The sequence below is a fragment of the Delphinus delphis genome, chromosome 16 (assembly GCF_949987515.2).
Source record: "Delphinus delphis chromosome 16, mDelDel1.2, whole genome shotgun sequence".
In the NCBI taxonomy this organism is placed as follows: Eukaryota; Metazoa; Chordata; class Mammalia; order Artiodactyla; family Delphinidae; genus Delphinus; species Delphinus delphis.
This window is the reverse complement of record NC_082698.1, coordinates 45,978,802-46,005,909: the sequence shown is the minus strand read 5'-3', so window position 1 is coordinate 46,005,909 and position 27,108 is coordinate 45,978,802. Positions and strand designations below refer to the sequence as shown.

The 27,108-nt window shown below is 56.2% G+C and overlaps 1 protein-coding gene across 3 annotated transcripts; it reads right to left on the bottom strand.

The window, feature by feature from the left end:
- Positions 1 to 123: 123 nt before the first annotated feature.
- OGDHL (oxoglutarate dehydrogenase L) lies at positions 124 to 23,851 on the bottom strand. 3 transcript variants are annotated; one of them, XM_060033677.1, is made up of 22 exons: positions 23,648 to 23,851; positions 21,695 to 21,865; positions 17,749 to 17,851; positions 17,204 to 17,319; positions 16,905 to 17,059; positions 16,042 to 16,188; positions 14,240 to 14,330; positions 11,609 to 11,788; positions 11,335 to 11,463; positions 10,269 to 10,448; positions 9,842 to 9,994; positions 9,185 to 9,287; positions 8,519 to 8,647; positions 7,306 to 7,456; positions 6,118 to 6,245; positions 5,000 to 5,178; positions 3,566 to 3,637; positions 3,328 to 3,453; positions 3,151 to 3,223; positions 1,641 to 1,804; positions 1,304 to 1,458; positions 124 to 842 (listed from the first exon to the last, which is right to left on the bottom strand). In XM_060033677.1, the coding sequence occupies exons 1-22, from the start codon at positions 23,849 to 23,851 to the stop codon at positions 719 to 721; spliced, it is 3,033 nt and encodes a 1,010-aa protein (XP_059889660.1). In that variant the 3' UTR covers positions 124 to 718. The 3 variants fall into 3 exon arrangements, with proteins under 3 accessions (XP_059889660.1, XP_059889661.1, XP_059889662.1); XM_060033678.1 differs by lacking the exon at positions 10,269 to 10,448; XM_060033679.1 differs by lacking the exons at positions 17,749 to 17,851; positions 21,695 to 21,865; positions 23,648 to 23,851 and having other exon boundaries at positions 3,328 to 3,441; positions 17,204 to 17,296.
- Between the last annotated feature and the right edge of the window lie 3,257 nt (positions 23,852 to 27,108).

Here is a 27,108-nt window from a genome sequence, read left to right as displayed (position 1 = left end):
ATGTTTCGTTTTTCTTTCCCCCCATCCCTCACCGTCTCTAAACCATCTGCCTCTTCCCCCAACTTTACAACATGAAGTGACAACAGGAAGTCTCCCTTAAGCATTTTCTAATTTCTCTGTTATTTGGTTTTCTACTTTGGTACATGTGAGCCTTGGCTGTATTTCACACAGAAGCTGACATATTTTATTATGACACACCCCATAAAACAGAGCACATATAAATCACCTGGCATGGTTTTGCTTCACCTGGTTGTTATTGCTAAGATCTCTATTTCAAGAGCACAAAAGAGAACAGTTCTTGAATCCACAGACGAACAAGGACAGGGTGAGCAGCAGTCAAGTCTACCAGGCTGGGAGACAGAGAGACCAGAGACACGGGCTCCTGGGTGGCTGGCTGTCTGCAGAGACATGAACGACACAGACGGAGAAGCCACACGAACACTCCAGAGAGACCCGGGCAGCTGGGGAAACACTCTACAACTACAGCCCATCTATCAGACCCCCCTGGCTTTCTCAGCCCTAAGAGATTCTGAAATAAACACAAAGGCCCAAGGTGGCATAATACCGAAGCCAGCGGTACCTACTCTTTGGCCTCAATCACTGCATGGGTATGTTTTATCTTGGGGACCCTGACAGTCCCTCTCCTGGGCAGAAGAGCCAGCCAGTCCCTAATGTCCCCAGCGTCCTCAACAACCCCACAGCAAGACCCAGGCAGGCTCTAAAATGTCTTGCCCTCAAAGGCCTGGAGATTGAAGGCAGTATCCAGAAACTTCTTCAGAGACACCAGGTGAGTGTTCCTGTTTCCTGTGGCTGGTGCAGCTGCTGGGTCTCGGCCAACATACCTGGGGGAGGAGAGTCAAGCTAAGCGGAGGGCTGAGCCCGGCCCTGCTGCTACCCCAGGACTGCACCGGGTCTAATCCAGCTGCAGAAACGAAGAGCCTGAGGTTCCAAGGGGCCAAGTCACTGGCCTAAGATCAAAGGTAGGAGATTTGAGACACGCAGGAGGTTCTCTAGTTCAGTTCTGGCTGCAGAACAAACACAAAAGTTTCCCCTCCCTAAGGCCGTATTAAAGAGGATCCCTGATGGGGAAGCTGATCTGTCACTGACAGTCACAGAGCCAGCAGGGACTATGGGGCCCAACTCCTCAGTTTCCAATGCAGCCCAGAGAAGGGCAGTGGCCAGTGCTGGGTCACACAGCAAATGGGGTGGGCAGAGCCAGGATGGGGCCTCAAGCCCCCAGAGCCTCAGGCCTGGAAGACGTGAGGGGTAAACGGCGGGCAACCCCTTGCACCCAGCCTTGTACCATATGGGCCGCGCTCGGCCCAGGATGGTCATGAAGCGCGGGCTGATGTAGTCGTAGTAGCCCATGTTCTTGTGCTCCTCCTGGCACCACACCAGCTCTGCACCCGGGTACTTCTCTGCCTCTCGCCTGATCAGGTCGAAGGGGAATGGAGAGATCTGGGACAGACAGGGAGAAAGAAGGGAATAGCTAGGGGAAGGGGGAAATGCGCATGCCAGGCCCCCAGGAGAGCAGCCACTGCTTCCCTCACTGGCCCCAGCCCTGGCACGCTGCCCAGGGCCAGGGGGCTGGCGATATGACCTTGCTCGTCACTCTGAGCAGTTGAGGGGCTCGGGCGCACCTGCTCCAGGCGTGTGATAGCCACTTGTTCGTCCAGGCCCTGGCTGCTCCGCTCCTTCACCAGGTCATAGTACACCTTTCCCGTGCAGAAGATGAGCCGCCGCACCTGCCCGGGAGCCTGCGCCGCAGCCCCATCCTCAGGAATCACCCGCTGGAAGCTGGTCCCTGGGGACCGACAGGGCATGGCAGGGGCGTCTGCTCCCAGAGGGGCCAGAGCAGCTTGGGAATCAGGTCCACATCCCTGGCACCTCCAGGCTCTCCCTGGCCACTAAGACAAGCCCCAGATTTAGACCTGTGGCTGCAATAGGAACCTCTTGAGCCAAACAATGGAGCAGGGGACAGGGACAAGGGTGGAGACAGTGGCTGGAGCCAAGGGCAGAGCCTTGGTAGCATCAACAATAAGGTGATGGGGCGGGGGGGGGGACGCTGGGGATGATGGGGAGAGCCCCTGAAGGGGACAGAGGTGATGATGTCACACCCGCATCTGACAGCGTCACTGTCCCAAACCTGCTCCCCTTCCAGCCATGCCTACCTCCCAGGCACACTCAATCCACCCCGTCACCAAGCTGGAAGGCGAACCCTGCACAGTCCTCCCTCTCAGCCCCAGAGCCCAGCCTCCATCCCCAAGTCTCATCCATTTTTCCTTCCTGAGCTCATGCCATGTGCCAGGCACCAGACTAAAAATACTACAAAAACCTCTGAGGAAGGTACTGTAGGGTCCCCGCAACCCAGATGAGGACACTGCGGCAGAGAGGGTCACTGGCTGCCAGGGCCCACCAGTACTAGGCACTCAGCCCAGGCGGTCCAGCCCAACGCCAGAGCTCTGCACTGCTGGCTCAGCCGCCCGCCACATCTGAGGGGATGCCCACACACACACGTGAAGAACAAGCACCTGTCCACGCCACTGAGGTCCTCCTGGCCAGCCCCTGCCCCTCCGCCTACAACCCAGGACCGTTTTCCCAGACAGCTCTGCTCTGCCAAGCCTCAAGGCCCCACACCTGCTCCTCCCTGATCCTCCACTGGGTCACGTCTCACTTCCAAAACCTGGCCCTTCGGGTGCTTTATCTGACCTCCGACTCCCAGCTAAATGAGGCTGAGAGCTCTTGGAGGGGGCGCTGGCTCCCCAGGGCCAGAAATGTCTGTCTGGCTCATGAGAGAAAACAACGGATGAGTGAACTGATACTCAGTGTCCCTCGAACTAGCAGACCTCTACCAGGCCTCCTGCCTCTAAGCTCTTCTGGTGCAGCCAGGCCGGCCCTGCTGGGAGGCTGCGGGGTCCCAGTGCACTCCTCTGGCCCTGGTGCTCCGCGTAAGTGACCCAAGTGGGTTCAGCCACCCGGCCGCTGCACCAACCTCCCAACGCAGCTGCTGGCGGGGATCATGCCAGAAGCTGCTTCAGGGCCAACAGAGCCACAGACAGAGGCAAGCACGGAAGAGTCCCGGGAGCAGAGGCCACACGTGGGCCACCAGGGCCCCCATCAGCCGCCGCCCCCCCACGCCCAGGCACATACCAGAAACCATTTGGTCAAAGCTGGACTTGGCTTCTGGGTGCCTCAGCAGAGATTTGGGTGTGAAGATGATCAGCTGGAAGGGAAACACGTGCCTGGCTGCCAGCCGCCCCTGCTTGGCCAGGGTGCCCTGCACTCGGCCCCTGTACGGTCCCGGTGACGACCAGGTGGGTGGCTCACCGGCTTGCGGAAGGGCAGCAGGATCTGGCGGCGCAGCACGTGGAAGTAGCTGGCCGGCGTGGAGCAGTTGACCACTATCCAGTTGCAGTCGTAGAGCTGTCTCACCTCGAAGTCCTGGGTGAACGCCTGGAGGGGCAGGGTGCGGCTGGGAGGTGGCCTGCCTGTGGCATCCACACCCTGGCCTTGCTGGGCACAGCAGCGTGCAGTCCTGTCCTGGGGGAGGGCGGGCAACACTCACGGGGTAGGCGTCCGAGTCATCATTGCTCATCTGCAGGAACCTCTCGGGCCTGGCTGACGAGTGCTCCGGGCCCTGGAAGCAAATGCCAGATGGCCCAGGCTGGCCAGCGTTTGGGGGGGACTGGGGATCTGTCACACTGGACGGGGACCCTGGGCCTGGGGGAGAGTCTGAAGGGCTTCGTGGAGGAGATGCCCTCACTCCGGAGTGTCAACCGCAGGAAAGCACCAGGAATGTGGGACAAGAGGAGGGAGGTAGCCTCAGATGAGGTCCGGCCACAGCCATGTGTGAACATGTGGGGCAGAAGGGAAAAGCAAAACGGCCAAGATGCTCTTTCTCTAGAACGTTCTGACCTACAGCAGTGACTGTTTACTATGTGCCTGTGGTGCGCCAGACATAGCTCTACGGACCCCACACAGATTTTTCTCTCATCTTGTGAAAGCAGCCCTGCGATGGAGATGAGGAAGGCGAGGGACAAAGAGATTAAGAAACAACCTCAAGGTCACTCAGCCAGAAAGGGACAGATTCAAACCCAGGTCTCACTCCTACTCCTACCCTGGCCCACGGGGCTGCTCTGCTCCATAAGAGCAGCAAGGACCCCCGCACTGTCCTCCAAGCTGGCTCTCCGTGGGATGGGGTGACCTGCTCCTCTCTTAGTGGGGACGCCCCAAGGACCCATGGCCACAGGCACCAGCCAGGCCGGCCCAACCCTCCGCAACCAGCCTGACTCACGCTCCACCCAGTGAGATGCCAGCCACCTTTACAGCTGGGAGACCGTGGGCAGTCACAGGCCTTCTCTCCTCGCACGTGAAACAGGAACAGAACTGACTGCCTGGTCCAGCTGTGAGGATGCCACAGGATTATACGTGGCGTGTAAAGTGCACGGCACAGGGAGACCTGACTCTGAGCAGTACTGATCAATCCCTGACGACGTGACCAGTGCAAGCTGAGTGGGTCCTCGGGGCCATCCACTGCAGCCAGCACAGCCCTGGCCACGCTCCACCTGGTCAGGCTACACACTCACCAGGCTGGCATCTCCTGATGCTGTGCTCCGCTCCTCCCCTCCCCGAGGGCCTGCACATTCTTCTTCTCCCCGACATGAGGTTCCCCCGACAACATAGGTTCAAATTCCAGCTACTAGCTGTGTGACCTTAGGCAAGCTACTCCACCTCTCTGTGCCCCAGTTTCCTCATCTGGAAAGTGGGAACAGGTCCCGGCACAAAGCAGGCACTCAGGCATGTCCGTTCCGTTTACTGCTGGAACAGTAGCATCACCAACTTCAGCAGTGGTGACACAGAGCTACGCAGGCCCCGCCCTGCAGACCCATGTGGTTCCGGGGGACTGGGAGGCACATACCCCCCCCCTCAACTCTGCAAGTGGCCAAGGGTCTAGCCGTCCTCTCCCAGGCCGGCCAGGGCCCGCCCCCACGGCCCTCACCATGCCCTCCATGCCGTGGGGCAGCAGCAGCACGACGCCATTGTGCCGAACCCACTTGGCCTGGCCCGTGCTGATGAACTGGTCGATGATGCACTGGGCCGTGTTGTGGAAGTCACCAAACTGCGCCTCCCAGAGGACCAGGGCGTTGGGGCTGGCCATGGCGTAGCCCAGCTCGAAGCCTAAACGGGAGACGCCGAGGCAGAGCCTGTCACACACGGTCCCCAAGTGGTGGTGGCTCCGGCCAGACCCAGCCCTTCCTCCCACGCGCTGCCTGCTCCGCCTGTCCCTCCCAGCAGGACAGAAGCGCCCGGGGACTCCTTGGCGCCCAAAGACCAGGATCTCCCTTCCTGGCCGCCGGCAACACACCCAGAGATGCCACTCTCAGCCCTGACCTCACGTACAGCCAGCTTCAGCCTTACGTAGGCCAGGAGTCAACTCCAAAGACACCCTGGGGAGGCAGCAGCGCCCATTTGCCAAGGGGCCCCCCAAATATGGCAGGGCTGCTGAGGGGAACGGGCAGGAACAGCCCCAGAGGCAGCTCCCCAGAAGCGGTGGCCAGTCTCGGTGGGTTCCCATTTCTGGGAGGAAGCAGGCCAGCTAAAGGCCAAGCCAAGGGAGAGTGCAGGGGGCCAGTCTGGGGAGCCCAGAGTCTAGGGAGGGGGCCTCGAGACGGGGCTGCGGGTGTGGTGGCACAGAGGGCAAGACAGACAGGAACGTGGAGGTGGCCAGGCCAGGCTCAGGGCCGGTCAGTGGCAGCAGCAGTCAGTGGACTCGATGGGGTTTTCTGTCTGGGCCCACTGTTGCCCAGGGACAAGCTCTGGTATCCAGAGCTCCCACCCAGGCCAGAGTGCACCCCCACCCCCCATCTGGGCTCTCTGAGGGGCCAGATGGGACAGGACCTCATCTCTGATGTGGCCTCAGCTGGGGGCAGCCCAGCCACTGTCCCTCAGGGCTGTCCGAGGACTCAGGTCCACCCAGGGGCCTCTGAGCCTCTTCGGCCCCACCCAGCCCCAGACCACGGTCAAAACAACAAAAACAGACACCCTGAGGTGCAAGACCCTCTCTGGTCCCCAAGCATCTCAGGGCCCGCCCGACCTGCAGGCAGAGTTCTGACCCACCCAGAACTCCGTACTCCGAGAGGGAGCTGTTGCACACAGTGTAGGGGGCCTGGTGAGGCCAGAGGTGGTTCATGGGGACACACGTCCTCCGGTCAACTTCCTGGTCATGGAGAACGTGGTGCCGGTGACTGCAGAGACACAGACCAGGAAGGGAGGGGAGGCGGGCGGACTGAGCAGGACACCAGGCAAAGTCCCACAGGATGGCGACATCAAGAAGGCCGTGGAAAGCCAGAGCGATCTGGTCCTTCCTCTGGGCAGCCGCCCCTCCCACTGGTGCCCTCACACACGCCCCGGGGGTCTTGGAGCACAGGCGTGAGAGGCTCAGCTTCTCCCCTAAGGAGGGATCCGATTGAGACCTGCCTTGCCGACCTCCCAGTTGCTGGGTGGAGCCTGAGACCCTAGGAGGCCACACCCCAGGGGTACCATCTCCCTGCCCATCCTGCTAGCCCCTTTACCACCTCACCTGCTCTGTCCAGGTTTACAGGAGGCAGGAATTCCTGTGCATAAGGGGGGCCCCCCTGGCCAAACCCCAAGCCTTGTGAGAACTGACATGCAACTCAGGGTGCAGTGCAGTGGCCCTCTGTACCCTGGTTGGAGCAAGACCAGCAGTGATGAGGGAATGGGACGTGGGAAAGATGGCCGTCGAATACTGGAAGCCACACCTCCAGGACTCGCTAACATGGCAGAAACAGAGTTGAGATCCCAAACATCTGGGGTCCCACACAGAGGAAATGTAATGAGGACAACCGGCAAGTGTAAAGTCCCTCATCTGGACTCAAAACCGAACTGCGAACAAGCAAGATGATGGCAGGGAGCTGGCTTGACAGTAGTTCACAGAAGAGAAACAAAGCATCTTGAGGACCATAGATAACCACAAGGGTTGACATCACCCAACAGCTCTGGCCAAGCAGTCAGCTCTGCACGCTGGCCCCGTGGGGACAGAGAGGCAGGCAGCCTAGGAGCCCTCAGACAGCTTGGCCCAAGGGTGGGGGCTAGCGTGCTGATAGAGTTACCTGAGAACACCTCCTTGGCTTCCCAGACAAGGTCTAGGAAGAGAAGGAAGGGCCACTCCACTCCAGAGGCCCTGGGCCAACTGTGAGAGATCCCCAGCGCAGCTGAGCTCTCAGCTCCCCCCAGGCACAAGGCTAATGCCCATAGGGCCTAGGGCCCAGAGCCCCCCACCCTCACCTGAATGTGCCCCTCTCCACGTCCTGCCCACTGAGCCGCACATGGATGCCTTCCTTGAGCAGGGAGCCAAAGGCCATGTACTCCGCCAGCGCCCAGTCCACTGTCCTCTTCCTGGTCATGTCCGCACGGCCCCGCAGGATACGAGAGAGGCCTGCAGGAGGGGAGGGCCAGCCTGAGGGCCACAGGGGCTTGGCCACCCCATCTGGGACAGCCATAGTCCCTGGGACCTGGGCCGGGTGTGTGTATACTCAGTGTACACCCCTCCCACCGAGCAGGGCCCCGGCAGGATGCAGGAGGCCCCTCCTCCAGCATCACCACTCTAGCCAACACACAGGGCCAGCCTGAGCCCACATCCCCACCAGCCTCCCTCCCTGCGGGAAGGAGCAGGCACCGTTAGGCGATCATCCGCCACATGCATACGCCGCATTCGTTGATTCAGGGACGTTTCCCATAAGCCCACGGGAGAGGTACCAAACTCCCCCACCCCTAGATGAGAAGACACGCTCAGAAGAAGGAATTCATTTACTCACAATCACTTAGCTATGAAGGTGCTTGGATCTGAGCCCAGGCACCCGGCCCAGGCTGGGCTCCCATCAGCCCTACACCCACACAGACCCTGTGTGACTGCACAGAGCCGGTGCCCCAAGACACCTGGGCCTCCACGTGCACGTGGAGGAATCCTCTTGGAACGCCCACAGGCTGCTCAGAGGGTGCACAGGGACCCCACTACCATCGCGGGGGCCCTCCAGGCTGCCTGAGCAGAGGCCACGATGGACACCATCGTGGCCAAGAGGCGCAGCCAGTGACCACCTACTAGCCTAGGGTCGCCCTCTGTCATCCACCCAGCCCAGCACTCTTGCCGCCCAACATTCTAGGCCCAACCGCCCCCTCCATGGGAAGCCCTTCTTTCCCTGCTCTCCTTCTGCCTGATGCAGGGATGCCCCCGGCAAAGGCATTGGGAAAATACAAGGTGTCCCACAGAAGCCTGGTCACCAGCACCCAGCTGGGAGCGTGGCATCCACATCTGCTCACCCTGAGAGGAGCTGTTAACACAGGCACCTCATGGGGCACAAAGGAGGCACTGAGAGCTCCGCTGATCTACCCAAGACCAAGTCAAGATGAGGGCCGGGCCTCCCTGACTCCTGATGCCATCTCCCTTGGGGCACGATGTCTGGGACAGTGGCCCATGCTGGAGCCTGCACAGCAACCTCACCCGTGTGGATCTTAAAGTCCTCCAGGGGCACAGAGCTGGCCACTTCACCAATGTGGGTCAGCATATCCTCTGGAATACCCGTGGCTGGGCATGTCATGCTCTTGGGCTCCCCGTCCACAGTGAAGAAGCCTGAGAGGGCAGAGGCTCTGTGACTTGTGTGTGGCAGTGGGGCCTCAGCTCCCCTGCCCAGGCTGTCTCCCCAGGACTCAGGGGCCCACCACTCCCTTAACCCCAATGGCACTCAAACCCTGAGCCCATCCTGGGGACCTGGGACAGCTGACAGCACCCACCTAACATCCTCCCCTCCGGCGCCTGTGAGGCCCCTCCCTGGACCTAGGGTCACAGCCATCTAGCTCCACCCCAGAGAGGCCCGCTGAGCACCCCTCTCCCAGGGCCCACTCCACTTTGCGGTCCACCCTCCCTGACCCAGCCCTTTCCAGGAAGCAGCTCATCACATGTGTCCCGAGGGTGACACTATCTCCCTCTACTCCCGCCTACCCCACCTGCAGGAATCAGTCCCACACAGCCTCAGGGGTCTCAGGGACAAAGCCCACAGCCTCTGGGCTGGGCAGCAACTGTCCTCATTCAGGATCACTCCAGTCCTGGTCCCAGCGCCAGAGCCCAGGGCCCAGGCAAATCACTCTTAGCCACACGCTGCTCACTCACCAGGCCAGGGGGAGTCCAGCCAGTGCTTTATATGCAGGATCTTTTTATCCTTGGACCTGCCAAACGCCTCCTCACAGATCCGGTCATATTTGGCGATTTCTTCCTGAAATCAGGGTGAAGGCCTGGATTGAGGCAGCGATGCCCCGGGCAGCCGGAGGCTGAGTCAACCCAGACTCATAAACCCTGGTCCCTCTCACCACGTTCTAGAGGAACTGTCTGCCCACTGGCCCACAGGGACCTTAAGGCCAGAGATAAAAGTCCCAGAGTGCAGGGGGATCCTGGAAAGAGTTCAGATGATTGCACTCAGCAAGGGACTTGGGGGAACGCAGGAAAGACTCACAGTCCTTGCTCTGAGAGCTCCCTGAAGGCGGGAGGGCAAGCACATCCACAGATAACTACGGGGTCAAACCCGGCTCAGGGCTACCTCCTACAGGAAGCCTTCTTGGACTCTGGCCTGAGGATGGGCTTCCATGCGTCGCAGCGTTCCCTGTACCCCACCAGACTGTAAATGTCTTTGGTCCTCCGTCCCCCTCGATAACTGGGGGCTAGTGGGGACAAGGACCATATTGGCTACTTCTATAAACCGCCAGTGCCCAGCACTGGGCTGATGACATCAGCAGCCGCCTCAGGCTGATCCCAGGCGCTGACCGGGCCCACCTCGAATTCCTGCAGGGTCACGGTGCCCTCGGCGATGAGCTTGTCTGCGTACTTCTTCAGCACGGGCACCTGCCTGTGGATCTGCTTGTACATGAGCGGCTGCGTGAACATGGGCTCGTCCATCTCGTTGTGGCCACGCCGGCGGTAACAGACCTGCAGGGACAGAGGGTGGGTCCCCGCGCCCAGGCGGTGTGGCTGGCGCAGTCACTGCACAGCTGGGGCACACCTGGCAGGCCACATCCCTGAGGCCTCACCAGCCCCCACTACAACCCATCAGCAAATGCCCCACCCCCAGGCTTCCGCAGAGATGGTGCTCAGCGGTTCTAAACCTGCCGCTCAGCCCCGACTAGCAAAGATGTTGCAGACCCGGTGCACTTGCCACGGCAGGGACAGTCTGAGCACCTCCACCTCAGTTCCCCAGACCCACCAGGTCCACCACGACGTCTTTATTGAAGGTGTTCCTCCACTCGGCCGCCACACTGCACACATACATCACGGCCTCTGGGTCGTCTGCATTCACATGGAAGATGGGCGCGTTGACTACACGGGCGACGTCGGTGGGGTATGGTGAGGAGCGGGCCATCCGGGGGTCCGTGGTGAAGCCAATCTGCAGAAGCAGGAGGCACTGAGAGCTGGACAGCAGCAGCCGCCTGGGAGACCAGAGGGCCAGGGGGCCAGGGGAGAGTCGCCTTTGCCTCGAGGTCCATCGGTTGTGCTCAGGAGGTGCAGGGGACATGATGGGCTAACAGTGGATGACCTCGAAATCAGACGTAGCCGCGGGTCCCACGGGGATGGCGGTAACACCAGGGGAATCGTGTCTGCTCTTTCTCCTGCAATCATTTTTATACAGTGGGAGTGGGGAGCGCAAGTTGGGGTAAAACCCAGTCTCGCCAGTTACTAACTGTACAACCTTGGGCCAGGTACTTAATTCCCAAAGCCTGTTTCCTCATCGATTAAAAGCGCTCATTAAATTCCTACCTCACAGGGTTATACTGTGAAGGTTAAATGACTTAATATGCGAATAAGGTAGTTAACCCAGGGCTTTACAGGCTCAGAAGAAGAGCTGTTATTAACCACAGCTGCCTTTGTTAAAAGCAAAGGCTGTGAGAGATGTGTTCGAAGACTGCCTGGGCCACATGGAGCTCAAGGCAGCATCTAGTTACATGCTCAGCCTCGGTGCTTGCTAGGCGCTGCTTATACCCATCTTCCTCTGCCCTTACTGCTTTCTCACATACATAATATGGGGGGAGGGGGCTGCAGAGGGAAGGACAGAGAGACACAGAGACAAAGACAGACAGATGTATACACCTCCCAGTTCCACAGACCAGGAAACCGAGGCTGAGAGATCAGGCATCTTGCCTGAAATCACACTCTGGTAAGTAGCAGAGCGGGGGGGTTAAACCCAGAAATGCCTCACTCGTCCCCTCAAAGTGCTGCCTGCATTCAGGGATGGAGGACACTGACAGGGCCCAGCACACAGCCCAGGCCCTCACCTGGTTGTTGACGACGACGTGCACGGTACCGTTGGTGGTGTAAGAGGGCAGGTCACTCAGGTGGAAGGTCTCATAGACCACACCCTGGCCAGCGAAGGCGGCATCCCCATGCACCAGGATGGACATGACCTGCAGGGCAGGATATAAGCCAGGAGGGGCCCCCATGCCCCAGCCCGTGCAGCCCAGCCCTGCTCCTGGACTTCAGAGATTCAGAGCCTACCCCTCAGAACCCAGGACGTCAGGGCCCAGGACCTCAGGGCCCAGGCAAGCTCACCTTCTTGCCCTGAGCATCCCCGCGGTAGAATTGCTCTGCCTTCGTCTTCCCCTGCACCACGGGGTCCACAGCTTCCAGGTGGGAGGGGTTGGCCACGAGCGACAGAGTGATGTTCCTGTTTGTGACTCGGTTGATCCTCTCATGGTACATGCCGAGGTGATATTTGACATCTCCGGAGCCCTGAAGGTTGACGTGGCCTGTGATGAACCTCCCCCCGACTCTATCCCAGACATGCAAGCTTACAGTGGCGCTGGGACATTCCCGGGATTCTGCTCCCTGGGAAGGCTGTTTTGTCCCTGACTCACACCTGCATCCTTCCCCCAAACCCAGCACAACGCCCTTCTTGCCCTCCAGGCTGGCCTAAGAAAGGTAGGCAGGTTCCCTGGGCCTTGGCTCCCTTCTTGGAGCCCCTGCACATTATCAACAACCATCCTCTCCGCATTAACAATGGCAGAGTGGGGAGGGGGTAAGGCACCCGTAGGAAGGGGCCAGCCAGCAGCAGTGAAGGCACAGAAATGAAGGGCGGCTCTTAATTGGCATTGAGACCACGGGCTAGGCCTCTGGGCACACATTGGAGCAGGACCCGTACCTAACTCCTTACACCAAAGTAACCAAAAATGTACAGACAGAGCCATAGTATCAGGGGAAAACATGACATACTTTACGATCTTGGAGTAGGGAAAGTCTAAACAATGTACAAACCTCAGAAGCCAGAAAGGATGAGACAGCTAAAATCTAATTACTTGCCATGTAGGAAGAAGATCCATGCACAGTATCAGGGGAAAAAAATCAAGCTGGGAAAATACTTATCAGACAAACGCAGGCAAAGGGCTAACTCCTTCAATACATAAGGCACTTTTACAAACTGGTGAGATAAAGCCCAAAAAACCCATAGAAAAATGAGCAAAAGCCAGGAAAAGGAATTTACAGAAAAAGGCACCCAGGACTTAAACATGTGAAAAGACGCTCAAATTTGAAACAGAGAAATATGTTCAAATGCAGTGACTTTTAGACCTAGAACATTGGCAAAGATGGAAAGGTTGGACAGAGTAAGGGAAGCCGGGGGCCTGGGACCTTCGCACACAGCATGTGGGCTCGTTGCTGTCTGCAAGCTCTTTGGAGGGCAATTCAGTCCTACCTCCTCAGCTCCAGCCACCGCATTTCTCGGATACCGTCTAAAAGTGCACACGTGTGCGCAGACACTCATTCCACCACCTAATGCTCATCAACAGGAGATAGCAGAAAGCAGAGGGGCACTCGAAGCTCGGGGAGCTCTGTGTGCAGCTCTGAAACAGTGACGGCTCGTTAAGTGAAAACAGCAAGGTGGCCAGCGGCATCACGAGCTGCTCCCCTGGCTTTTTACAAATAAAGCTGTACTGGACACATACGTGTGTTCGCACTGCGTGGAACATTTCTGGAAGTACACACTTTAACACAAAAACTGACCACAGCAGAGCCTATGGGGAGCAGGAAAGGGGTCTCAGAAGGGAAACACACTCATTGTGTAATCTTTTCTTCAAACGACGCTCACATTACTTTTTCTATTAAAAAAGTAAATTTGTTTAAAGTGTCCTTTGGCCAGGTTTTACAGTTTACTCACATGTCGTCTCTGATTCCTCACAACCATTCTGGGGGCAGGAACTTTTATCCCCATTTTACAGAAGAGCAAACTGAGGCTCAGAGAGATGAAAGTGCTTGAGCAAAATGAACATGATGGTGGGAAGATTCTGGATTGGGAGCCAGCAGATGTGGATTCTAGTCCTGCTCTGGCCTAACGTGCTGGATGATTTTGGAGCAGTCATTTAATGTGGTTCATTTTAACAAACCATGCACCTGTGCTGAGTGCTGGGGCTTCGGGAATGAGGTCCCTGCCATCACCCTGCTACCAGCCTGGAAGGGAAAACAGACACATACACACACACACACACACACACGCACGCACGCACGTGCGTGCACGTGATGGAGAAGGCCAGAGTAGAGACGGACCTGCTGGGAAAGGAGGCACAGAGGAGGGAGAGACAGGATTGCTGCCTGGAGGACCAGGAAAGTCACTAGGAGATGGGTAGGGCTGGGAAAGAGGCAGAGAGCAGAAGAGAGGAAAGCCATCTGGCTGAGGGCCCAGCATGGGCAGAGGCGTGGGGTATGAGGCATACATGACACGTATACGTGCCAGGAAGGGGGTGAGGGCAGAAAAATATTCTCTCTGCTCATCAGTGGGCACAGGAAACCGTCCTGACCTCCCAATGCTGTGCTGGTCAAACAAGTGAGTGAGGCAGCCCTTCGGGGAAGGTAGGCAGGACCCTGGGCACAGAGGTATGGCCACATGAGCTGAACTGAATAACTTCAGGCACTTCCCTGCACACCTCTCTGGGCCTCAGTCCCCCCAGCTGGAAACAGGGAGGTTAGCCCAGATTACCCGAGGGCTCTCCCAGCTGTTGGAGATCATAGCACTTGGCTCCAAAACACCTTAGGGGCCTCACACAGACACCCCCAGCCTCTCTCCCACTCTTCTGCATGTCCGTGCACCTCAAGGTCTGTCTGAGCCTGCAAGCTCCTGGCCCAGGCCCTCCCCAGTCCACGTCCCAAATACCCAGCTCTCCAGGGGCTCTGGGGCCTGGGCCTGGCACCCACCTCATCCGCCGCCTCCAGCTTGGGGTCAAACTGGCAGAAGATCTGCTCCAGGTCTTTGCGGATGACGTTGGCCAGGACGTTCAGCCTGCCCCTGGAGCCAGAGGGGGCAGGGCTCTTACCATGCTCCCTGCCCACCTGGGACCTATCAGAATTAGCATGGGGGCTGGAAGGCCCCACCCTCTCATCCCGCCTCAATCTACAAGGTGTGTGAGCGGGTCCAGCTGGCCGGCCCCCCTGAGCAGGCAGGCATCCCCCGCTACAACTCAGATTCAGGAGGCGCTCGCGAGCAGGGAGCCACCCAGCCTCATGGCAGGGTGTCTACTCACCCCTCTCCCCAACCAAAAGTTGAGCCCAACCCAGCACCTTGACCCCAAGCTGCTAGCGAATCACAGCTGCTCACACATGGCTCCCCAGCCCAGCCCAGTGACATGGAAGTGATAAGGATAGGGAAGAGGGGACTGGACTGCCCCTAAGATCAGGAGTCACCAGAGGCCCTGTCCAGAGGAGCTGAGTGAGGACTGAGGGGTGGGGGGAGGAAAGCAGCCAGGCCCAGGGATTCTCCAGTCCAGCCTGAGCTTCCCATCGGGGGCAACCTATTCAGGGGTGGGCACCAGCCTGATGGGGGCACAGGACATGACTCCAAGCCCACTCCCCATAGACTACCAGCGGATGCCGGCCCCAGGCCTGCTCACACCCTGACCTCCAGCCCCGCACGGCCCAGTGACAGAAGGGCAGCGCTCCTCCAGCGGGCCCCTCTCCTGCTCTGCGGTGGTGGCAGGGCTGTGGGATCACAGGAGCCGTATGAACAACCCTCGGCCCCCCTGGGCAAAGCCTCCGGCCTCAAAGGCCCCTCCCCAAACACGGAGGCCTGGCCGAGGGCAGCCCTTGACTCTGGAGCCCTCCTCAGGCCAGGAGCCTGGCCAGCACCACCACCCAGCCCCAGAGCTGCCTGACGGCCCAGCACCATCCTCTCCCACAGTCCTACTGAAGCCACGTACGCCCCTGCCTCCTCGGACCACAGGGCCAGCTCTGCACGACCCTCTGACCAGACACCAAGCATTTCTGGGGCCCCCAGAGCGCAGAGCCTGTGTGGCAAAGCTTGGGCTCCCGGGAGGCCAGCCCACAGGGTGGGGACCCTCCTCACAATGCATCCTGATGCCCCTGGTGCAGATGTAGTCCGGGGCTGGCCCACCTGTGAGCAGCTGGAAACAGGCACAGGAAATGCAGGGGCTTTGCCCCCCAGACTGCTCAGCAGTCCTCTTCCAGCCCGTTTAGCAGGACCCCTGGCCACCTTGGCCATATTCCTCATTAGCCCACAGGCTCCAGCTCAGAGGTAACTGCCCAGTGGCCAGACCAGCCTTCCAAGTCTTTATCAAAGCCACAGGAAATGTGTGGCCAGCTTGCAGCCGGGGAAAGAGACCCTCAGCTCACCTCCAGAGACCTCCCACCAGGGGATGCGAACCTGAGGCCACCTGCCCAGGCTCCGCCCTCACTTCCCTGGGATGTGCCCCTCCACATCCCCTTGTCCACAGGAACCTCAAGTAGCGTGATATACCCCTCTTCTGTAACCTCAATACTCCTGGGGACAACAGCAACATGGTGAGAGAGAAACAGTTTAAGAGAGCCTGGTTCCATGTGGCTTTGGCCACATGCTTTCTGTGATGAGCAGCCCAGGGCCCAGGGACTCTGATAACTTTCTAGACCACTTTGCCTCTATCCTCAGGTCCCACCTACACCCCTGCTCTGATTTTCAAAGCCTCCTATCCACCTCAGCTTGCTGGGCCTGGAGGAGAAGCGCCCACCTGTGTGGCATCCCCAGGATGACATTCTCGATCCCCATCTCGCTGGATTTGTCGATGATGGTCTTGAGGGCAGGAATCATGACCTCACAGCCCTCCAGGCCAAACCGCTTCTCTGAGGACCACTTCCGGGCCAGGAAATCTTCGAACCTGCTTGGGGAGAGATGGGGAAGGGTGGAGAGGCTGGGCTCCTGGGGGCTGTTGATGAGGGCTCGGAGCAGGATGCCAGGACACAGGAAGCTGCAAAGCCACCTCCCGCTGCGCAGTCCAGGACCTGGCACAGACACCATGATGCTCCTACCAGCAAGCAGCATAGGTCGGCGGGGAGGCTGAGGGTCCTCCCAACTTCAACAGACCTCTGGCTCCATCAATTCCCAGTTACCACCCTCTCTTCCCCTTCCAGTCACACTGCTCCAACTAGCCATTCCCCTGCTCCCAGACCACTGCCCTCCAGCACACACGTGCCCTGGGGCGCTCTCCTCATGCCCCAAAGATGCCTCACGGCTCAACTCAAATTCCAGCCCACACGTCACTGCTCAGGGAGCCACTTTACTCCTAGCAGCTGGTCCAGGGGCTCCTCCAGGCCCCCGTAGCCCTGGGAAGACCCAGCTTCAGAGAAGTTCACGGGCAGAACCAGGCAGTGCCCCACCTGCAGGAAGGCGCTGCTACACTCACTCCACACAGGGACGTCTTTCTGCCACTTCCACCCTCATTCGGTGTCATGTTCTCCTGGAGCACCATCCAGCCCTGCCTTCCCTTACCGGGCACCCTCCTAGTTTCTTAGCCAGGGCCTGGGACATTTCATACAGCCCTGGAGCAGGCCCCCCAGCCACTCAGGCTGCCCGGGGTGGTGCTGGGAGCCTGACCTCATAGAGCGCACCAGCCTGGCCAGCAGGGTCCGCTTCTCCTCGCTGGAGAACTGCATCACGCCAGGGGTCTCGAACTTCTGCCGGATCCACTGACACTGCTCCACGTCATTGATGAACATGAACTCCAGACCGATGTGCTGGCAGTATGTGTTCTGGGGGAAAGGGAAGCGCTCCACGAGGAGCCAAGAAGAAGACCGACCGCCTTGGGATCTGGAACAGAAAAGGCAGTGCCCTCCCTCCCTCTATCACACGCCAGAGCTTCATCAGCTGTGCCCGACACACCTGCCTGTGCTCACCTCCAGGCGCCGAATGATCTCCCGCAGAGAAAGGGTGTTTTCAGAGCCTCCAATAAAGGTAGTTGTGGGCAGCTGGAACTCCTTATCCAGGTCAGCCTCCCGTAGGTCATAGAAGGCTAGGAGGCACATATGGCAGAGCCCGGGCAGCAGAGAGGAGAGAGGGAGGTCAGGCCCAGGTGGGGCCCAGCTGTATCCCCAGACCTCCCAACGGTGCCCCCAGGACCCTCCCGCCATGTCTAGCCTAAAGCTCAAAGGCCCTCTGTCTGCAGGGCACAGGGCATGAGTCAGAGCCTAGCTTGCCGCCATAAGGGTGGGCCTGGACAGATGTCTCAAGCTTGCTGAGCGTGGCACACCAGCTAGGGAAGACGGGGAGGCCTCTCTTGCAGGGACATCATGCATAGCTGGGCAAGGGTCAGAAGAAAGCCTCCCAGGCTGCTTGCTGAAACCCAGGACCCAGAGGCACTGTAGGCTCAGAGCCCCTCACTGGGCACAGGCACCAGCTGGCTCTGGTGTCGCCAGGGCAACAGGAAAGGGTACCGACTCACCCAATTTATCAATGGTGGTGATTAAGTCTGAGGGCACAAAGGAGTCCAGGTCCGCATCCAGAATGCCCAGGGGGTCCAGTTGGGCCACATGGTGGCCACGGATCTGGAGAAGGGGAAAAGGTCGGGGCGGAGCTGGAACGCAGCTGGACAGACCCTCACCAAGACTGAGATTCTGGGCCCTGGCCCCTCAAGTCCCCCTTCAGAATTTCAAGTTTCCACATATCTCCAGCACCCAGCCACTGAACAGTTGCCTAGGAGACCCCACCATAGCCACTAAGGTGGCAGGAGCTCAATTCTGTTTCAAAGTACAACATGCAGCTTTCAAAAACAGGAAAGAACACGTACACAAAAGTAGTTACTACGGTACTATTAGTAATTGCAAAATTCTAAAAACTTCCCAAATGTCCATCAACAGGAGACTGGCAAATGGATATGGGAAATCCACACAGGGGATACTACAGAGCTGCTAAAAGGAATGAGGAAAATTCCTAACTGCTACTATGAGGTTGTCTCCACAAAATATTATTAAGCAAAAAAGCAAATTACAGAAAAGTGTGTGTGGTAAACTACCCAGTATCTAAGAAAGGGAAGAGAAAAGTAAACACATGCATTTGCATATATTTGTATATATTTGCATGTCTACAAATAAATATATGCATTAGAAGAATATACAGTAAAATAAGAAAACTATAAAATAAGGAAAATTATTACCTACAGGGAAAGGACAAAATAGGGCAGAGCAGCAGGGTTAGAAGCTAGACTTTTAAGAATATATCTTGCATTGACGATTTGACTTTGGAATCTTATAAATATTTTATATCACTATAAAACAAAATTAAGTTTTAAAAATTGAAAGTAAGACAAAACAAATGAATTAATGCATCCATTTGGTGGCATAACTACATAGAGGGGAACTATGCCAACTGACTAATAGAATATTCCCCAAAGACAAACAGAACTGCAGGAATAAAAAGATCATAAATTCGTTTACAGTACCAATCAGCAGTGGTAGTACTAGAATTGTATTCTCGGACTGTCATGTGTGGATTGTGGGAAAATCAAGTAAGTCATTGTATTGCTGTCTTTGAGAACCTCTATTTTTGGTATCTTTAAAAGGAGATGGTGACATAAGACTGATGAGGTCAAGGACAAACACTAAGTCCTACATTTGATGTATATAGAAGCATCAGTATAAACCCATAAAGTATGGTATCTTTTAAAAAAATACATATTTCCTGGCTCTAACCATCAAAAGAACCCAGAAGTCATGACCAAACCAATAGCAGTAAATACTCGCTCACTCCCTGGAGAACTGGCTGGACAGAAATGTGCGAGATGAGCTCAAAGCATCTTGTCCTACCAGATAGCAAAGGGGTGCTCAAACACTACTGGGGCTGGGAATAAGGACACATTTTGAGCAACAAAAAGGATAATATCTATAGCAGACTGAAACTCATTAAATATGTTTAAATTCATGCATTCATATCATACTATGAAAAAGAAGAAAAACCTTTATTGGCCATCTTTGGAGGATGCTAGGAAACCATGTCATAATTTTGAAAATCCATCAGCAAAAGGAAAAGTCAAGCACTGATCCTGCCCTCCCTATACCATTTGTACCTCAGGATAAACAGAGCTGACAAAGGGAAGGTTCTCATGAGAGAAGTATTTCAGGTAATAAACAAAGAAAGAAAGAATTAGAATATCACCACTTTTACCACTCCCAATGACTTAATGTGTCCAGAAAATAATTATCTTTAGATGCTAACTGATGAAGTGCCCATCACCACCAGGAAGCTGATTTTGCAACAACAGAAAAAATCAAATCTATGTTGGATCAAGCATCTAGATCTAACTTACAGAAACTACCAATTTACAGAAATTACATGGGACAAAGGGACAGATGAAGTGACACCATGAGGATGCAATCAGCAAAATCCACACTCGAGAAAACGCTATAGGACAAGCAACCTGGTTTCTTATACACACACACACACACACACACACACACAGAGCAAGAAACACAAAAAGAAATGGAGAGGAACCCGCAGAGTAGAGTACAAGAGACTTGAAAAGCCATGTCAACATATCACAACCTGTGGCTTTATTTGGATCCTGATTCAAACAAGCAGTAAAAAGAAATCCTAGGACAAACAGGCAAACATGAATACCAACTGGGTATTTGGTGACATTAAGGATTATTACTATTTTTAGGTGTGATAATACTATCACGGTATATTTGAATTCTTTTTTTTTTTTTTTTTTTTTGCAGTACGCGGGCCTCTCACTGCTGTGGCCTCTCCCATTGCAGAGCACAGGCTCCGGACACGCAGGCTCAGTGGCCACCACTCACGGGCCCAGCTGCTCCGCGGCACGTGGGATCTTCCCGGACCAGGGCACGAACCCGTGTCCCCTGCATCGGCAGGCGGACTCTCAACCACTGTGCCACCAGGGAAGCCCATATTTGAATATTTTTAAAGGAGGCTTTACCTCTGGAAATACATGCTGAAACGTTCAATGAATGAAATGATATGAAGTCTGGGATTTGCTTCAAAATAATCAGTGGCCTATGGGTGGAGCCGGAGATGGGTAAGATGAATCAAGACTGGCCCTGTATTGATGGGGGTTCACTACATAATTCTTCTACCTATTATATGCTTGAAAACATGCATTAAGAAGCAGCCTGGGTTTTTTTTCAGTACTATGTGCAGATGAGTCAAACCAGAGCTCAGCCCCCAAGTGACCTGTGAGGGGCTACAGCCCACCCAGTAGGTGCTCACTACCAGGCAGATTTTTATCATGCAAGTATGGAGTAACATTCCTGAATCCAGAGACCATCCTGCTGGAAGGATGCTTTGGTCTTGGCCAGTGAAAGAACAAAGAGCTGCTGCAGAGCTGGGACTGTACTTAGAAGATAAGGCCCTCAGGCCGTACTCTGAATGCTACCCCACATTTCATACAGAGTTTTCTGTTCCTTGTCCTTTTTCAAAGTCAACAGTCAGATCACTTTCTGCCTCTTTCAGCCAACCAAGAAAAACATAATTACAATCACTGCTGTTTCCTCGCAGGTGGCCCACGATCCATGGGTCCTGAGGCCAGTGAGGGAGCCCAGTCCTGTGCACCTTTCCTCTTCCGCCCCAGCACACCTGGGCAGGCAGCTGCCATCCCACACAGAGTGCATCGTTCAGAGGCAAGGCGCCATTTCCATTTGCTAAGGCCTCCCTCTCCCCCGAGTTCCTGCAGCGGCTGGCTGCACCCTCCCACGGAGTCTCTACCAAGGACCGCAGGATGCCCCTACCCTGCCTTCTGCATGTCTTCAAGACAAGTTTCTCTTATGAAATACCTCCTGCCACTGATTCCCAGACAGATCCCAAATGATTACATTTTTATGGAGTGAACACCCAGTACAGCCCTCCGGTTAGTCCTGTTGGGTCAAGACCAAGAATAGGAAACATCATCAGGACTCTTTGACATAGCAAGGGCCCAGCCTGGGAACCCAGCAGAGGGGAGCCTAAGTCTCCAGGACAGAGCAGCTGATGGGGGAGAGCTGCTTAATGAACTAGTCATTCATTCCACAAATACTAACTAAGCACCTGCTGGACATGAGCCCCTGTCCTCTTGGAATGCTCAGCCAAGAGAAAACAGACATTAACAAGCGGCAATCTACTCACCTTTCATTCAACACTCACTGAAACTGATCACTCACTAAGTACTTCTCCAGGTTCTGGGGCAGAGTGGTGTGGGCGACAGATGAGAAAGACCACAAACAATCCACTTTGCACAAGAAATACAGGGGGTGGTAAGTGATGTGAATGGTAACGTGACAAAGAGCAGGAGGAGGGGTCAGAGCCACCAAGCTCCCTAAAGTGACGCTGGAGCTGAGCCAGTCTTCTTGCCGTCAGCACCTGGCCACACCCCAGGAGCCTGTACCCTCCCAGCCGCTCACCTGGTAGGCCCGGATCAGAGACTGCACAGCCAGGTGGTCCTCCACCAGCTTACTGGTCTTGGTCCGGCTCAACACTGCCGGCCTGCTCTCAGGGACAACAGAAAGGGGCCGGGGCTGAGCCGGACCATAAGAGGCTTCCTCACTGGCTTTCCGGAAGAAGCTGTCCCAGGACTGGGCAGGGGCAGAAGAAAGAAAACAGCCAGGTTAGGGCCTGGGAGTAGCGCGGGGTGGCCCAGGCTGGGGCCCTAGGGGACATCAGTCTTCCTTCACCACCATAGCTCTCAGGGCCCTCCCAGGACCCTGCCGACAATACCCTTCTCAATCAGCCCAGGGCCCCCACCCAAATTCTGGATCTCTCCAGGACCCAGCTTGGTAGTGTGTGGGGGAGGTTATAAGCTGTGATCAAGGGGCTTTATGTATGAAACGGGCTTCTATCCATAGGCAAAACATGCCCTCACACACTGTGGGTTGGAGGCAGCTCTGTGGAGGGCAAGGGCAGGCAGGCCCTCAACATTTCCAATGCATGTATCTTTTGAACCAGCAATTCCACTGCCAGCAATTTATTCTACAGATGTACTTGGACAGGTGTGCCTACATGTACAAGGATGTTCCCTGCAGGAGACTTTATAAAAATGACAACGTAAAAACAATCTAAGCAGTGATCAATAGGAAACTGGTTAAATAAATGATGGTAAATTTAGATTCCGGAAAATTATGTAGTCTTTTTTAAAAAGACGCATTTATTATTGTGGATGTGGAATGTTGCCAAGATATGTTGTAAAGTGAACACAGCAGAAGAGGATGTATGCTTTGCTACTATTCGTGCAGAAACAAAAAGCAGATGGGCACATGCACCAGCACCTCCACGTTCTAGCAGAACACATACAAAAGTGCTTTCTTCTACGCCCTCTCATACAGTACTGGTAGGAGAATAAGGTGGTACAAGCCGTGTGGAAAGCAATTTGGCAACACCCATCAAAATTATGTACACAGATGCCCTCTAACCCAACAATTCCACTTTGGGGAATTTATGCCACAGTTAGCTGCACACGTGCAGGATGATGAACGTACAAGATGATGTAGTACAGCACCCGTCATGACAGCCAGAGACTGGAAATGAGGCAGATGCCTGTCCCTGGGGATGAATGTAGAACATCCATCCAAACAGTGGAATACTATACAGCTGGGAAAAAGAAAAATGAGGCTCTTGAGGTACTGACATGGAAAATCTTGGAGATGTATGCTGAGTGAAAAAAGCCTGGGGCAAAAGAGTGGATGTTACATGTTACTTTTTGTGTAAAGGGGGAGAATCCAGAGTTATGTTTGCAATAAGTTTATCTGAATGGATACAGAAGAAATTAAGAATAGACTGGGGAACAGACAGGTAGGAGCTGAGCAGATATGGGATGGAATGGGAGGAAGGTTTTTCACTGTAGAACTTAATACTTTTTGTTTTTGGATCATGTGAACATATTACCTTCCTCTGAGGCATGTGAGTGAAGGAGAGAGAGCAGCTACGCTTTTCACTTTTGTCCTGGCATCTGATTTTGATTTTTTTTTTTTTTTTTACCATCAGTGGGTACTTATTTTATCAGCTTACTATATATGTAAACACTTATGCTCCTAACTAGATAACAAGAGGCCATCTGGAGACGGCACTGCATGACAAAGGAGGCAGGGACAGGCCTCAGACCAGGTGTGACTGAGCACAGCATTATCAGAGCTTCTCAAGCCAGACCACCACCCACTGGCTGGTCCAGCAACAGGACAGCGATGGACTTTCCTCACCCAATATGAGGACCAAGCTCTTTCACAAAGATGATGGAGGACCTGAGAGACAAAGAAACCTGCCCGGGGTCACACAGCAGGCAAGTTGCTTCTCCCCACTCCCCTCTCCACAGCCCAGCCCCAGGACCTTCTCTCCTGCACAGAGGGCAGGGTTGGGGTGCCAACCTTGTGGACACTCTGGGGGTTTTCCAACCAGGCGAAGTACATCTCCTCCATGTAACTGGAGCCGCCTCCAACTTTGCTGCTTGGGAAGGTGGCCGGTGGCCCAGACGACCTGCTGTACCAGCTGAACCTTTGGACGCCATGTGCGGCCAGGAGCCTCGAGGCCTGTGCCCCAAGCCGGGATGGCAGCAGCCTCAGCTGACTCATTCTGGACCCAGGCAACAAGGGAGAGACATAAACCACGGGACTGGGATGGAAGGAAGGAGGCTCTGGCAGCCACTCATCCACTCATATGGCATTTGCTGGGCCTACTGGGCAGGTGGCCCTGGGCTAGGCAGTGACGAGACAGAGGTGAGAGGGACAGTCAGCCAGGCCTCCTGAACACCCCGGAACTCAGGCAGCGGAGTCCTCCAGGGACTGGGTGCTCCATGACCGGTCAGAAAAAGGCCGGAAGCAAGGCGTCTGGCTGAGCTGCACGATCTCGAGGCCCATGGCACTGCTGGGTCTCTAGTCATTGTGACCAAAAGGGACCAGTGACTTCCCCTGACTGCAGTATAGGCCCAGCATGTCCTCCCAGGCCAGAAGGCCAATGACACGGGCCTCAATGGCCCCACTTCACATCGGGGACGACTGAGGCTCAGAGAAGGGAAGGGCACTGGGGGACAGTGGAGGGCAGACCAGAGGCAGGCGCCTTGCCCAGCCAAGCTCCCAGTTGCAGCTGCCCTCTTTGGCTCCCATACCCTGCCCAGAGCTTACACTCAGGACAGCTAACAGCTCAGGGGGTACATTCAGGCTGGAAGCCCACTCAGGATGGAGAGGAAAAAGAACCTGGAGCTCATCTCACCCCCGCAATCTCATCTGCTCTTTCCCAGGGAAAATGCTCGAACAACGGGCTTTCAGGAATCCGTGTGTACATATGGAGAGGTGGGGGGGGGAGGGGCTTCCTCTTCCCCCCAGAAGACAGAGGTTCTCGGATAAGAGGCTCCTCTTAGAACCTCTGTTCCTCTACATCACCCCCCAACACAACTGTAAGCAGAGCCCCCTCCTCTTCCCCAGCATTGCCTGGACACACACGGCTCCCCCTGAATACTTGCTAACACCCTTCTGCCCAGAGAATCCCAGCCTGTGAGTAGGGTGCAGCACCAGGGCCACCCCACCAGGGGCCATGCAGGCAGGAGGGCCTGCTTCCCCCCACATAACTCAGTCCCAGAAAGTGTGCCTTTATGCCTGGGCCTGGGCCTGGGCCTGAGTCAATGCTCCTGGGGCCAGATGTGCCCAGCTCACAGGGCACACACCCCGCCCCAGCTCAAACAAGTCACCAGAACCAGCTGGCTGGACCTTCTATTCTACAAGGGGTCAGGCCCCAAGGCAGGGCATGGCACAGCCCCCCTAGCCCGCGTGCTCCGTCTTTCCCTCCAAACTTACATGAGGCAAAGGGCAGGGAGGCGGTCTCCTTGAGCGAGGGACAGTGGGCTCCTCAGGGCAACCAGCAGCAAGTCTGAACAGAGGAAAATTAAAAAGCAAAAATATACTGCACTGCAGGGAGGAAGGAGGTGGGTTCAGCTGGAACCTGAGCCTCAAGTGCCCCAAGCTTCCTATCCACATGCTCAGCTGCATGTCCCGCCAGCCAGTGACACCAGGCCCTACTGAGGGCTGCTAGGGGCTGGCTCTTCCTGGAGTGGCACCTCTCCAGGTGCTGGGTGGGGACTCAAGGCCTGAGCTCTGGGGTCAGAGGGCCGGGGTCCCAACCCCTGCTCTCCCTCTGATGGTCCCTGAGACCTGGCCAAATACAGGATTGCTGCCCCGGCCCAGATGGCCATAGGGCCCAGGAGCTACTGGCCTGGAATGTGAGAAGAATCTAAACAACCCAATGGGGAAACTCTAATATCCCCATCCTAAGGCAAAGAAAGCAGACACCAAGATCATCCACTGAGGGAATAAAAACAGGAGCACAATTAGTCAGCACTGATCCGGGGGCAGGCACTGTGCTCACCTAACCCTCTCAACAATCTCAAGAGGTGGGCACTTGGATTAGCCCCATTTTACAAATAGGGAAACTGAGGCACAGAGAGGCTAAGCTGGTGAGTGGCAGGGCTCTGTGGTTCCGGAGCCTGTGCCCTCCTCACTGCAGAGTCATGATGTAATCACAGATTTCTCTTAATGCCAACGCTCCTTCCAACGGCTGCAGCCAGAGCTGCTCTCTCTGCTGGCACCCACCCCCGCAGGGGAATGGGATGGCTCGGGGGGTAGTGACAAGCCTGGCTGTGTCCAGCCTGGCCCAGTGCAGGAACACTGTGTTTCACAAACACTGAATAATCTGGGCAGCCGCTGGACACTGCTGTGGCCTTCACCCGGCCTGACAGAAGGACAGCCAGCCAGCCACCCCTGCCCCAATCCCAGCAGGGCCTGAGGACTCAGGAGCCCTAGAGGGCTGGGGACAGAGTCAACCTCAGTATCTGGAGCCAAAGCCCAAGCCTGCCCTGCCAGGTCCTGCCCACACAGGTGAAAGGGAAGAGTTAGGGTCAGGCACTGTGCACACCCCCTGACCAGCCCAGCCCACCCTGGACTAACAGGCAGGTTGCTCTGGGCAGCTCTTGGTGGCCTCCCCTCTACGGATAAAGTCAGTACCATCCCCACCGCCACCCTCAGAAGCATAACGACGACAGACATCCCTGGCCACTAAGCCTCCCACATGCAAGGCCCTATCTGGGCTGCTCTGCAATACACCCACTGTAGAGATCCCGAGACCTTGAAGCTGGGCAGCAGCAGAGCCTGGACTCACACTCCTGCAGGCCTACGATGGCCCCACGTTCTGGGAACTGGGAGGGCTTTTCTCAGGAATAAACCCCACCTCTAGTTTACTGAACCCAAGAGGCGGCCACGGAAGCAGACTCCGAGGTAGGAAGCAGGGTAGGGAGGGGGTGTGCTTATTTCCTTGGCAGAGATGGAGGGTCTGAGCTAAAGGCCAGAGGTGGGGAAAGCACAAAGGTGAAAGGGGCCTGTTCCAATATGCTACAGGATATATGGGCAGGGGGCGCAGGGATGGGTTAGGGCCCATGGTGGAGGGGCATCATGGCACCCTGCTGGGACCTCAGGGTCACCCCATCCCCGCACATTTCCCTGAGGGAAGGAGAAGCACTTCCCAGGCTGGCTGCCACCTCAGGTCAGTCTTGCCTCCCTCAGGGCCTCAGTCTCCCCATCTGTGAGCGGAAACCCGGTTAAAACCGTCTGTAAAGGCCCTGCCCCCTGCCCCCACTACGAGGTCCTGAGACTTCGAAGCTGCCTGCCTGTCCCACCAAGCACATAACGCTAGACCATCCCCATCCCCAGCGCTGCCCTCCGCAGCCAGGGCTCCTTGAGAAGGCGAAGAGCAGCAGGCCCCTCCCCAGGCCACGAAAGGCGTGGACAATCTGTAGTCTTTGGGCTGGAGAACCCACGCTGATGCCTGAAACCCCACCGTTAAA